Raw genomic sequence first — 15089 nt, forward strand, 5'->3', positions numbered from 1 at the left:
TTGTTTTGTATTCTAAATGTAGAAATTTTCTACTGTTATATGTCATTCAATTTGTATTTTATAGTTTTACATCCTAATATTTAAAGTACTACTTTAATTTCAGGCTCTATTGTGTGAGTTCTCAACTCTTTTTTTTTTTTTCTGAGATGGAGTCTTGCTCTGTCACCCAGGCTGGAGTGCAGTGGCGCGACCTCCGCTCACTGCAAGCTCCGCCACCTCCTGGTTTAACGCCATTCTCCTGCCTCAGCCTCCCTAAAAGCTGAGACTACAGGCGCCTGCCACCACGCCTGGCTAATTTTTTTGTATTTTCAGTAGAGACGGGGTTTCACCGTGTTCGCCAGGATGGTCTCAATCTCCTGACCTCGTGATCCGCCCGCCTCGACCTCCCAAAGTGCTGGGATTACAGGCGTGAGCCACCGCGCCTGGCGGAGTTCTCAACTTTTAACTTCGTATTGCTCATAAGCGGTACCAATTATATTTAGTTTTTTAGTTTGGTATATGTGTACTTTTTTCCTGTGGATTAGCACTTTTTGAATAATTAGAATTTTGGTTTTAGGATGATGCACTTTCCTTTTAAAGCTTATATATTGATTGTTCAAGTGTGAATCTATATAAAGCATATTGGTGCAGCACATTTTAAGATTCTAGAAAACCACAAAATCAGTTTATTCATGTTGAAACATACAGAACTTATTCTCTCTAGATCAGAGTCAAACTTGTGGATGCATTTGTAGCATTTTGGTAACACTCCCTAGAGAATTTGCAGACTTTGGGATTGCATATTAAGGGATAACGTACATGGCTTTTCGGATTATTTTCTGAATAATCGGCTTCAGACACCAGATTCTAGTTTTCGGATTGGGAAAGAGTGATGTGTTTTTTCACCCTCCCCTCTCCCCACCAACACACGCACACACCCTCCCCATCTTTCAGATATAGGCCATCTTGTTTTATTGGATGAGCCCCCCAAAAATATACAGAAATAATGCTAAATATTTCTGTAAATCTTGGAAAGGACTCTGCCAGGATATTTTTCTACTCTCCAAAATAATTGTTGTGGAAATGTTTGTATAGGTCCATAGTTTTCTACTAAAGCTTGTTTCCAACCAGTCATAGATTTTTGTGTGTGTATCTACATGTTAACTATCTTTGGTATTCATTAAGGCCTTTATTGCTTCTTTATGGTCATTCTGCATTGGTTAAAAATATGAAATGAGTTGCTCTTATTTGTTTCCATGCTATTGATTTGATGATTTGCAATTCTAGACTTTAAAATTTATCTGAATCTTCGCTTTTCTTCGATCCATCCTAAGCAAATTCATGAACTTTTCATTATGCATATATCATATTAAAAATATGAAACCACAGTATTCTAGAACTAGGAGGACTTGAATTTGTTTCTCACGTGAAGAGAGGTTTTATTTGTTTTGTTTTGTTTTAGTTAAGATTTCCAGGTATTAATGTCTTTGTTCTTTAAGAAGCTAGAATTTTTTTGTGCAGTGTAGGTGCCTTTCTGTCCTTTATTTAAGCACTCCCCTTTTTAAAATTCTTTTTCAAGAATTAAATAAAAGTAGAATTATTTATAGTAGTTGTGAAGCAGGATAAGCAGTTTAAAATCCTATCGGGAAAAATACTACTAAAACAAAAATATCTTTCTTAACAAATATTTCCAGGTTGTAACAATATAATATTTGATATAGGAATATTCTACTTCCATAGAGTTTGGGCAGTCTGTGAGATTTTTACCTATCATGTTTTCCCTCTAAAGGGAAATTATAAAAACACCAGATTGTCTTCAGGTATTAGGACTCCTCATGATTGGTTTCAGATGTTAATGGGCTACACCTTGATAAAAGGCAGCTGAGTGTTAATGGCAGTTAGCTGTGATTTTCTATTAAGTTTCTGCCTATTTTATAGACAAGAAGTTGTGCATATTTATATATTAAGTGTTTGTTGATACTGAATGTGGAATTCAGAGAGAAAGAAAGAAGGCAAATCCTAAATTACTCAGATCTCCATTAGGAAAACAGTGCCTGAGAAAGGAACACTTTTTCCCCGTTCTTAGGTACTGTATATCTTGCAGTTAGCACTCTTCATCTTGTATAATGCAAAACGAGTACAAACTCTGCAGCTGGGAGTGAAAATGTGGTACTCAGTATGAAGCAGTGAATGAGACAATTGATTTTACCATGTGACACCTGTATCAACATGTTAGCAGTAAAACTCCTCCCTACATTAGAGAATCTACAATAAAAAGTTGCTACTAGGGAATTGTTTTTGTTTTAACACAAGTTCTAGATGTGTCCTCTATATGTAATGCTATAATGTCTACATTAGACCTTTTATAATGAAATTAAGAGTTTGTTTATAATTATCCTAATTCCTTGAAGGGTTAAATTGTGTTCACTATACTTAAGTACCTAAAAATGCTAGTTCTTTGGGAACATAGAAACCGGGTATATATAACTTTTAATAGTTATTTCTGCTTATCTGAAGCCCTCCTTGGATTTTTATTTGAGACGTGATCTCACTCTGTCACCCAGGCGGAGTGCAGTGGCATCATCTTGGCTCATTGCAACCTCCACCTCCCGGGTTCAAGTGATTCTCCTGCCTCGGCCTCCAAGTAGCTGGGACTACAGGTGTGCACCACCACTCCCAGCTAATTTTTATATTTTTAGTAGAGATGGGGTTTTGCCATGTTGGCCAGGCTGGTCTTGAATTCCTGACCTCAGGTGATCCACCCACCTCAACCTCCCAAAGTGTTGGGATTACAGGCATGAGCCACTGCGCCTGGCAGATAATAATTTTTAATTGGTATAATAGTATTTCTTTTAAGTGTAACTTCATTCTCAAATTAATGCAACTTTCTGTAAAACACGTGTGATTAGTCTTGTAGAGACTGGCTTTTGTCTCACATGTCTATAGTCAGTCATAATCAGTCCATTCTTGTTCTCGTGCTAAAGTGATCTTTTTGACACACATAAATATTCGAATTGCGGTATACCCTACTTGCCATTGTTCACAGCATAAGGACCTCCCTCCTCCAACCAGCTTTTTATTTGCTCCTTACCTTTTTTCCCTTTACAAATTCAAGAACAAAACACACATTAAACTATTAATTGTATGTTTGAGAGTCAGTGTACTATCATGGTTAAAAAGGGGTACTCTAGCAAATTGGTCTGGGTTCAAAACCCATCTCCGCGTTTATCAGATATATAACCATAGGAAGTTAACCTAACTTCTCTGGTCCTTAGCTACAAAATAGGGATAGTTAATTTTTCTTACTTCATAGCATTATCTTGATAATTACATAAAAAAATAAAATTTAAAGCACTTAAAATATTGCCTGGTGCAATAATTTATTATTTTATAGTTGTAGTTATGATAAAGTGTTTTCAGTGACTGTATAAAACAAGAGTCCTAACTTAGTGTGAAAATTTCAAAGAATGGGAGAAAGGGCATTTTAAGTAGCCGTATCAGCATATGCAAAGACCGTGACATGGAAACTACCTTGTGTTCTGAGTAACTGAAGGTATGGCAAGGGTTTGGTGGTGTCAGGGGACTTAAGAGAGAAGACAGAGGTTGCAAACGTCTTATAAGCCTTGTTGATTTGGGAGTGCTGTTAAGGAATTTTTATCAGCAAATCCATGAAGATAAGAAATTTTTACTTTAAAAAATCACTTTGATATGGGAGAGTAGAATTGAGGGGAAGAAGAACAGATTAATAAAGACCTGTTTGGAGGCTATTGGAGTGGCTTGTTCTAGTGTATTAGTCTGTTCTCACGCTGCTAATATAGACGTACCCGAGACTGGGTAATTTGTAAAGGAAAGAGTTTTAATTGACTCACATGGCTGGGGAGGTCTCACAATTGTGGCAGAAGGCAGATGAGGAGCAGTCACATCTTACATGGCGACAGGCAAGAGTGAACGTGTGCAGGGGAACCCTCCTGTATAAAACCATCAGATCTTATGAGACTTACTATCATGAGAACAGCACAGGAAAAACCTGCCTTCGTGATTCAGTCACCTCCCACGGGGTTCCTCCCGCGACACATGGGGATTATTACAGTTCAAGGTGATATTTGGGTTCGGACACAGAGCCAAACCATATCAGCTAGGAAATGACAGTAGAGATGAAAAGATACTGATGATATAAATAATTTCAATAAATATGTAGGATTGGTTTGATCAACTTGAATTTTACTTGTTGAAGATCACAAAGGTTACAGACAGCATTTTTCAGAGTTAAAGTGACCTTTTTCAGAGATTACCATGAACAGTAACAACTGTGAATAGCGAAAATTAAGCTGAAGCATAAGATTTGTGTTGGGTTCTAAGATAACTAGTGCTGCAAAGTCATGTTGAGGTGATGATCTCAGGGATTTTGAGCTGTATCTTCTATGTAGCTTCAGGCCTTGCCTCTTACTTCGTCGGTTCCCTAATTGCCATTCATCCTACCTGTATCAGGGACCACTTTACCGTCTTCTCTAAAGTTCTTGGTTAGATTATCTGAAGTTTTTTTTTTTTTTTTTTTTGGTAAATTTCTATGATTATTCTGATTTACCACATTTGGCTTTGAAATACTGTATTTAAATATTGAGAATGTCATGCCTTAGGAATTCATAGCTAGTCTAAACTAAATAATGGAGGAAGAATATACTGGGAAAATCCACCCAACTTAAGTGCCTCCATTACATCTTCCAGTTTAATTCTTTCTCTGTTACTTTTTTGAGGCCAGTTCTTTGTGGGGACTCGGTTTGCTACAGAGGATTAGCTTATTTATCTCTATTTTTTATTTTATTTTAAATGCGGAATCTCGCAGTGTCAGCCAGGCTAGAGTACAGTGGCACAATGATCTTGGTTCACTGCAGCCTCTACCTCCACCTCCTGGGTTCAAGCAATTCTCCCACCTCAGCTTCCTGAGTAGCTGGGATTACAGGTGCATGCCACCATGCCTGGCTAATTTTTTTGTATTTTTAGTAGAGACAGGGTTTCACAGTGTTGACCAGACTGGTCTTGAACTCCTGACCTCAAGTGAACCGCCTGCCTTGGCCTCCCAAAATGCTGGGATTACAGGCACGAACCACCATTCCTGACCTCTGGTACTTTTTAGAATATGGTGCTTAGTTCTTATGAAATCAAAGGAAAGATTAAATGTCTTGATTAAACGTTTTAGATCTGTGTTCAAAAAACGTTTAAGGAACATTGATTTTGCTACATGCATATATTCTTTCTTGGTAAAATCTCAATTTGTCCTGCTTCTTGTACTTAGAAAGTCTGGTGTGAGTGTCAGGTAAAAAGGTGGTCACTTAACAAAGTAGATACAAACACTTGTTTGCTTGACTAAAGCTGACAAATTGTACACACCAAAGATTCTAATGCTGTGTATCTAATATATGATGAAGTGTGATTAAATTTTAAACTACAGCCGTATGTCAGTTAACAACGGGAGTACATTCTGAGAAATGCGTCAGGCAATTTTGCGAATGTGGACCATACTTACACAAACCTGGGTGATATAACTTCTTGCTCTTAGGCTGTAAACCTGTACAGCATATTACTATACGCATTCTGTAGGCAGTTGTAACACATTGGTATTTGTGTATCTAAACATACCTAAACACAGAAAGGACACAGTGAAATTAAGATAGAAAACATTTTTTAAAAAAGGTTACACCTATATAGGGCACTTATCATAAATGGAGCTTGCAGAACTGAAAGTTGTTCTGGGTGATTCAGTAAGTGGTGTGTGAATGTGAAGGCTTAGGACATTACAGTATACTACTGTGGACATTGGAAACACTGACACTTAAGCTACACTAAATTTATTTAAGAATTTTCATTCTTGAATAATGAATTAACCTTAGCTTACTGTAACTTTTTTATTTAATCTTTTGGACTCTTAGCACTTGACTTAAACATGTAAGCTGTACAAAAATATTTTCTTCCCTTATATTCATAGTTTTTTTCTATTTGAATTTTTTTGTTTTTTTACTTTTTAAATGTTTTTGTTTTGTTAAAAACTGATATACACACTCTTATATTTGCTTAGGTCTATCAAGACATCACTAGGCAATAGGAATTTTCCAGCTTGTTTATAATCTTGTGGAACCACCGTCATATATATGGTCCATCATTGACTGAAATGTCATGCAGCACATGACTGTCGTTTATTAAAATTTTTGTTTACCAAATTAACTTTTTAGCGTACGTTATAACCAGTAATTTCAATGTATTTTGATATAATATTGACATATCCTCTTTGAAATGTATAGAGATTGATTTCTATGTACGCTAACTTCTCTTCCAGTGAGAAGATGGGTATAGTTTAACCCTTTCATATCATCCATCCATCCATTCATACTAGTTCTGCCTCAGAGTATATCCTTTATCCAACTACTAGTCACCACCCTATTTTCCTGCTTTCGTTTTGTACCCTCTTTAGCCCATTCCTCATGGAGTAGCTAGGACCTTTAAAAAAAAAAAAAAAAGCCAAATTAAGTTACTCTTAAACTTCCCCTAAATCCTCTCTTGATTTCCCATCTGACAAAGAATAAAATCCAGAGTTTCTCAGGCTTGCAAGGTGCACTATATGGTCTAGCCCCAACCAGTCTCTCTTAACATCTGTTCCTACCCTTCACCACCTAAGTTCATGCTGCTTGAGCCATACCAGTGAGGGGCTTACGGACCCTGTGAACTGACTGCTTTTCCTTCAAGCATTTGCCTGGTCGGTTACTTCTCTGCTTGTTTTCATCCCAGTCTTATGTTCCCTGATTATTTTAAAATACTTCTACCTTGTTCCATCATTCTGTGTAGAATAAAGGATAGGCACTTTAAATAAATCTAGCTTTATGAATAATCTGTGTTGTCTTTTCCCTTGTGATTTTGCCGTGGATTAGAATTCTTTGTCTCATACCAGCACCCATCTCTGGATGGGGGCTTGCATTCGTGGGGGAGAAGTAAAACACCCTTACTTCTCCTTCCCTCCCTCCATCTGTCTGTCTGTCTGTCTCTCTCGTTTTGTTTTGTTTTTTAATTATTTGCCAAAGTCATGTAAAAATAATTAGTATTGTCACTGATGTGTAATTTCTGTGCCAAGGCACACAAAACGGAAATTAAGTTTAGCGTATTTTCTTTCTTCTCCCTCTCTCTCTCTGACACACACGCGCGCACGCACACATACACACACACACACACACACAGTGACTCTTGAGAAAATCTGGTATTGATGGAAAAGGAACATTTCTTCATTTTCTTTCATCTGGAACATATGTTTAATTTTTGCCTTCAAACCTTTTTGCAAGGTATTAAGCATAAAAGTTTTAATTCTATACAATTAACTTCAATTTGAGAATTCTAGGAGTCTATAATGGTCTTGATGATAAGTGTTATACAAGCAGTGTCAAAAGAAGAGTTTATCAATTTGAGCTTATTTATGTGTATAAAATTTGATGAGAGAGGCCTTGACATTCACCTGAAACTTTATTGAATTATGTATGTTTTATGCATTTTCCATGTTTATTCTTTCTTAGAATTAGAGCTCAGTAGTAAAAGTTCTGTAAAGATAATTAAATGTATCTTCAACTTTCACAAAACAAACTTCTAAAATCTTATGTGTATTGAATCTTAATTTGCAAGCTCTAAAGTGATTTTTTTGCCACTGTTTGCTTTTTGAAATTACTCACTAAGAAACATCTATTTTCCCCCTAGTAGGGACTACTTAGGGAGCTGGTGGATAGGCATGTGGGATCCTAGTCTGAAATAACAGAGTTACAGAATAGCATTCTGTGATTCACCAGGAGTCTGCTTCCCAAAAAAAGATGAAGTACCTGTGTTCTAATAAATTGTTAGACCCTTAAAAAATATCTTTGTTTATTTCACACCTCCAGCAGTTACTTGCCTAAAAGCATATAGCAAAGTACTTTTATTTATCCCTGACTGAATAGGTTTTCAGACCTCGTTAGGATGAGGTCAGTCAAATAATTAAGTTTCTTACATATTTAACAGGGAACTTAAAATATATAACAAATATTACACATCATAGGTGCTTTCAACAGAGTTAAATGTAAAGTTTGTCCTTTAAAATCTGCAACATAGTTCACCATGTCTACTGATATATAATAGTGACTACAGCATTTTTTGAAATGAGACATGGAAATTGTTCACTTATTTATAATGGAAGAAAATATTCTTTGTCATAATGAATGTACAAGACAGATACCAAATTTGAGATGAATTTTCCCCAAAAATGTACTTGTGAAAAGACATAGTCACCTTGTATTCAAGTCTTTAAAATCTCTCATTAACATTGGTTTACCTTGATTTTCAAAGTACTGTTAGGAGAAAGACACATTGACTTTAAATAACTTTAGTCAGTTAATAGTTTTGGTAATTTTATAGAGATCACATTTTAAAAATGATTAAAAATAAAAATTAGCACAGATTTTAATAATTACAGTTGGCTGTTCATACCCATGGGTTCTGCATCTGTGGGTGAACCAGCCGCAGATTGAAAATATCTGGGGAAAAATAATGGATGGTTGTGTCTCTACTGAACATGTACAGTCTGTTTTTTCCTGTAATTATTCCCTGAACAATACAATGACTATTTATATAGCATTTATGTTGTATTAGATATTATAAGTAGTCTAGAGATGATTTAAAGTATATGAAAGGATGTGTGTAGGTTATATGGAAATATTATAAGCCATTTTATGTGAGAGACTTGAGCATCCATGGATTTTATTTTTTAATCCATAAGGGAAGAGGTCCTAGAACCATTTCTCCACAGATAACAAGCAATAACAATTTATGTTGGTATGAGCTCAAAATTGCTAACGTTGGATGTTACAAAGACTGGAAAAGCAAACAAATACACAGGTTATATCATTGAAATAATTTTACACCAGTATGATCAATGAAAGATTGTACTCCAGTTATGTTAGTGGGTACTTGCTTGAGATAAAATTCTAGTATGCCACTATATATGCACTGATTCAAAATATGGTATATTTCAATAACCTTAGATTGTAAGGAAAGATGAATGCTTGGGAAAACAGGTAACTGAGAAAATAAGGTGATGGCAAATACACAAAGGTGGAAGGTGCATGTGAAGATTTTGAATAATTAAACCTAAACTTAATTTTTAAAAAAATCTATGGGAAAGTGATATTTGGGGTTGCCATTTTTGAAGAGTAAGTAATACTTAGTTTTTTTAAAGGAAGTGGAATTGTTGAGAGGCTTTATGTGATTCTCCTACTTTTAGGGTCTGGAAATAAACATCTAACACTTTATTGTTATAATCAGATTTATGACTTTATCACATGCCCCACTAGCCATTAGTTGATCAATTTCTGTACCTTAACAATGCTCCCTTCATGTTCTGTTTTCCATGTAGGAGTAAGGTAAAACTGAACATTTTCCAAAATATTACCCTTGATAAAAGTAATATTTTTGTTTAGGTGACAAACAGCATGTTTGGTGCTTCAAGAAAGAAGTTTGTAGAGGGGGTCGACAGTGACTACCATGACGAAAACATGTACTACAGCCAGTCTTCTATGTTTCCACATCGGTCAGAAAAAGATGTAAGTTAATCAGTTGTGTTGTATTTTTTCAGCAATGTAAGTCTGTGAGTTCCTGAAAAACAGCCTATCAAGTGCAGAATACTGTCTGTGGTTGAGTGACAATCTTTTCGGCACAGTGCTAGTCCCTTTGGTGCTTGTATCCTTTTGGGATACAAAGACAATGAACTTGTATTCTAATGGGGAAAATAAATATCCCATGATTCTCAAGTTGGGATATGGTGATACTGTGGTAGAAGTACTCAAAGACGTGGAGTAAACATGGTATAACCTCTAGATCACTGATTTTTTTTTTGTTTGTTCAATATGGGAAATAATTTGATATTAAAATAAATGCAGATATAGAACAGAAGCAGATTTACGCAGACTTGAAGATACAATGGCAAGCTGCAATAAAACTTTATGCTTACTGTGTCATCTAGCTGTAATTCTAGACCTCAGGTGTATCTCTCCTCTGTTCAGCCATAAGGATACTACAGTGGCAAAAATTTGGAAGAACTGTATTCAAAATGTGATGGGTGATATAGAGATATGAATTAAATGCTTTGGAAGGCTAATAGTTCAATAATCCCATTTGGGATAAAAGGATTTAGAATGTAACCGAGTCATAATTAGCAAATTTATAAAATATTTTAAAATGAATGTAATTATTAAAATTCTGTTAAGCTACTTTATACACTATACACTCTAGTCACACCAGTTGCGTTCTTATACTTCGTACACCTGCCCAACTTTTTTTACCTTTCACACCTTTATAAACTTGCTATGTCTAATTTCCTTATGTATAAAACAATCTACTGTAGTTATTAACCTAATGAGATTTTTACTGATGTTTGAAGTATTTATAAAGTTCTAAGATATGTAACAAATGCTCTCGTTTTTCTTTGAAGTTGATCATTAGTAAATCACTTCCTTTGTCTTTGCAGAATTTCGCAAATCGGCTTAACCTACTAGGTTTATGCTAGGACATTTGTTATTCTGTTTTGGTATTTTCCTTTTTTATTTTGATTTGAACATTTTTGTGTCATTTTGGAAACAAACTATCAATGGCATTATTGGGCTTTTTTCAACTAATGTGTGTTGTGGCTTTGTTCATAATTAGTGTGTAGTTTAACAGCTTATGGAATAATGCCATCTAATTTTCTGTTATCTTACTGCCCTTTTAGCTATGTGCTATGTAAGTTATAATTGAATTATTATTTACACAGGTTTCTATTTTAAGTGTTGACCTTGTAAATAAAGAATTTGGGATATATTTTTGGTAGTACAACTACAAAAACAAAAACCTGTGTGGATCCTGACTTTGCCTGTTAGCAAGAACTTCTCCAAGTCTCAGTTTCCTTTTCTGTAAAAATGGGAATAATAATATATTAACTACCTCATAAATTGGCTGCTGTTGCTGTTACTTTTTTAAAATTACAAAATAGCACAGGGAAATTATACAAATTTTAAAAAATACACTTGAAGAAAAATTACCTATAATACTCTCAGAAATAATTCATTGCTAAAATTCTGATTTTATGTTTAAAATATTTTTATTGAAAAATACACGATTATTTAAATCTTCTGAGTCATACAGACATATTTTCCGTCAAAAAGTCTGTACCAGTTTTTACTCTAATCACCACTCTCCATGCCAACAAGAATACCAGCAATTACATTTAAGTCTTTGCTAATAGAAAAGCTTGTTTTCATGTACATACAGTAAAACATCATTAATTTGACACACACACACACACAGTGTGATGTGTCTTTTCCACATAGTTATTGGTCATTTGTATTTATTCCTTTGTGTACCTTTTTTGTGCCATTTTCTGTATCTCTTTTGAGATCTTAAAGTCTTACTCGTTTGCATTCTCCATGTATTGAGGGTAATAACTTCTTGTCATTTTCCCAGTGTTTCACCTTTAATTAATGGTATTTGTAGTATACGTATATTTATCATTTTAATTAAATGTGATCCACCAGTCTTATTTTTAAATGGCTTCTGTTTTTGAGATCATACTTAGGAAGACATTTCCCAATTACTTTCTTATCATACTTTTATGTTTTGTTCTTCACATATAATTTATGTCCATTAGAAATGTGTTTTGGTTTAACCTGTGAATTGCAGGGTTCCAAATACTTTTTTTTCTACAAGCTTATCCAGTTGCCCCAAGACCATTTATGCTTTAAATCATGGGTCAGAAAACTTTCCCTTAAAGAACCAAATAGCAACTATTTTAGGCTTTGTGGACCAAGAAGCAAAATCAAGGTATACATAAAATCATAACCTATTTTGTATAATAGGTCTTTATATAACTGTCTGTAATGTAAAAACTTTTCTTAGTTCACGTATCTTACAAAAACAGGCAGTGTGCTGGATTTGTCCTGCAGACAATAATTTGCCCACTCCTGGGTTAGATCATTCATTTATGGCTAATTAAAATATCCCTTTATTATGTGTGCTAGTGTCTCATACATTCTTAGGCCTGTTTCTAAGATCTTGTTCTGTTTACCATACTGATTCTGTGTCAGAACTACGTCATTGAATTACCATAGCTTTGTAGACCATTTTAACGTCTTGGGTAAGAATCTTCCACATCCTTTTTTTAAAAAAATGGTTTTTGCTTATTGCACATTAATACCAATGTAGGTGGTTTTTCAGAAGGATATTTCTCCCTTTAATCTTGTTCTTTGTGCCTTTTAATAGGGTTTTACAGTTGCCATTTTCATTGCATTTTTCAGATTGGTTTTTACTGACCTATGGAATACTTTGTATATTTATTTTATAACAAACTGCCATGTAAAACTCTTTTATTAGTTTTTGGTGATTGAGAATGTAGGCCCTGGAAATCCTACTGTATGAATTTTTATGTCAGCTACCTGATTTGCTAGCTATGTGTCTTAGGACATCAGTCTCTGTGTGTCTCAGTTTTCTCATCTGTAAAATAGGAACAATAGTACATAGCTCATGGAGGATGTTTTTTTTTAAATGGAAGAATAGTTAGTGTTTGTGAGGGGGACACTAAAGTGACTGCTGTAATTAAGACAGACTGTAGAAAATAGGTTAGCAGTGAATATTAAAAACCTTTAAAATGTAAACATTCCTTGAGTCAGTCATATGTCTTTCTGTAAATTTGTACTTCAGCTCTAACCTGACATTCAGACAATATAATATAATGCCATACCTTTTTTTTAAATAAAAAATTTGAGTCTCAAGTGTTTAACACTAAGGAATTAACTGCATTGAGTATTACACTATTTTTCAAATGTTCCTTATATAAGCATAAGAATAGTTTAATGAAAATTATTTGAAATACCTAGTGGATGCATATCATCAGTTATCTGATTTGTAAGCTACCCTGTTCTGTGACTTAATGACTGTTTTGTTTTACTGCTTGCAGGAGATCCTCCCTTGCCCCTTTTCTCTTTTGTTCTTTTTTGTTTGTTTGTTTGCTTTTGGGGGTTTTTTTGAGGCAGAGTTTCGCTCTTGTTGCCTAGGCTGGAGTGCAATGGCACGATCTTGGCTCACTGCTACCTCCGCCTCCTGGGTTCAAGCGATTCTCCTGCTTCAGCCTCCCAGGTAGCTGGGATTACAGGCATGTGCCAACACTCCCAGCTAATTTTTGTATTTTTAGTAGAAACAGGGTTTCTCCTTGTTGGTCAGGCTAGTCACGAACTCCCGACCTCAGGGGATCTGCCCACCTTAGCCTCCCAAAGGGCTGGGATTACAGGCATAAGCCACCACGCCCGGCCTTGTTCTTTTTAATGTATTACCTTCTCATACTCTTTCCTTTTTTTGTGCCTGTTTGCTAGATTTCATTAGTTTCATGTTTTAAGTCATTCGTTTTCCAATTTTAAAGGTTTTTTAGCTTCTGTCTAGATCTGGAACTCTATGTGTATGCATGCATATGCTTTCTTCCTTTTTCTTTGTCTCTTTTTATCTTTGTAGATATGATACAGTTAAAAAGTCATAATTCATTTGTGGTTTTTGTCCTGGAATAATAACATAGTGCTAGCAATTGTGTTATCACCATAATTTTGAGTATATTATACAGTCTTTTAAAAATAATATTTTAAAACTTAAATATTATTTTTTAATTGCTGTCATGGTCAGGGAATTTTTATGTAACAAAATTTTTTTGTATTTCCTTGCAACAATTTGTGGATTTCTTTGACATTCTGTGTATTAAAGGATAAAGAAGCTCTGTGATGGGTTAGGGAAATAACCAGAATCATATTACTGTTTCTTCTAGTTGCTTCCTGGTTTTTATTGTTGTTTGACTGCAGTGTGCATTATAGATTTCTGAGAGATTTGGAAGACCTGATTATTTTGATGATTTTAGAGTGTGCTGTAACTTGTCGTCTTCAGCATTCTATTAATCTTTTTCTACCTTTTGCCACTCTTGAGAACACAAGTTCTACGCCTTATTTTACCTGGAATTTGTGAAGATAAACTTCTTTCTTTAGCACCCTGGGCAAAAAGTTATATAAATTAAGGATATTATTTAATAAATTTCTCAGAGTCTGAATACCCGCCCTCACTCCTGTTAATGAGAGTTCTGCAACTGAGGGGAAGATTAGATTATTAGCAGCTGCTGCTACCATTTATTGAGCACATACTATATGCCATATCTTATTTAACCTTCACTTCAGCTCTGTGAGGTAGGTAGTCATTTTCATTTTATAGGAGAAACCGAGTATTGGCTGTTCCATAGGCAAGTGGCAGAACCAGGATTCAAACCCAGATTATTTTCGACTCCAAAACTAGGCTCTTTCTACTTGTGCTGCATCCCCTACTGTAATGTGTTTCTTGATCTAAAGTTTTATACTTTTCTAAGAAATTTACCTTTATATTATTAACTTTCAGAATTTAAAAAATATATAAATTTTGTTTTCTGTTAATAGTACTTACTGTTCTGTCAGTATATTTCTTGTGCGTTTTCTGTACTCTCATAAAAAGCATTTCTGTGACATTCACATTTCTTCACTGTGTGTTAAATCCATTTTTAGCACCAATTTTTTTCATGAAATATTGCCTTCAGAATTTAAAAGTACGGATTCTTAGGGATAGACTTTATAAGAAATTAGATATTTGCATTTTTGAAACATTTTGAGGCAATAATTTTAACATACGTCTGTATAGCTGATGGATGCTTATTTTACATGAATGTGTTGAAGGTTATAAACTCTTAAATTTAACGTTAAACTACTTTTATTATTCCTGTAAAGCTGTGTTTACTAACCGCTTTCATGTAGTGGCACATAGAGAAAATTATATTTAATATTACACACTGTGGTAAGTGAATCACCCTACTGCTCTCGATGTCAAGTAATTGGCCTGGGGACCCACCGCCTCTTTACCTTCATGCTCTGCTTCCCCTCCCTACTTACTCCTTCGTCCCATTTTGAGAGGGCAGATACTCAGGCATACTTGTAACTCATGGATGTATAATCAGTGTGAGAAAGTAGACTAAAATGTGTGTTGTCTGGAGTTAACTATTCAATAAACATAAATATCTGATG

At 34.9% G+C, this 15089-nt stretch overlaps 1 protein-coding gene across 5 annotated transcripts in view; it reads left to right on the forward strand.

The window, feature by feature from the left end:
• The window catches only part of CNOT2 (CCR4-NOT transcription complex, subunit 2), a 110613-nt gene that overhangs the window by 55869 nt on the left and 39655 nt on the right, over positions 1-15089 (forward strand). For all 5 annotated transcript variants that reach the window (XM_011929320.1, XM_011929317.1, XM_011929319.1 and 2 more), the window contains one exon: positions 9462-9584. In XM_011929320.1, the coding sequence (XP_011784710.1) occupies positions 9462-9584 (123 nt within the window). The remainder of the gene's footprint in view (positions 1-9461; positions 9585-15089) is intronic.

This window comes from Colobus angolensis, unplaced genomic scaffold (genome assembly GCF_000951035.1).
Source record: "Colobus angolensis palliatus isolate OR3802 unplaced genomic scaffold, Cang.pa_1.0 Scaffold80, whole genome shotgun sequence".
In the NCBI taxonomy this organism is placed as follows: Eukaryota; Metazoa; Chordata; class Mammalia; order Primates; family Cercopithecidae; genus Colobus; species Colobus angolensis.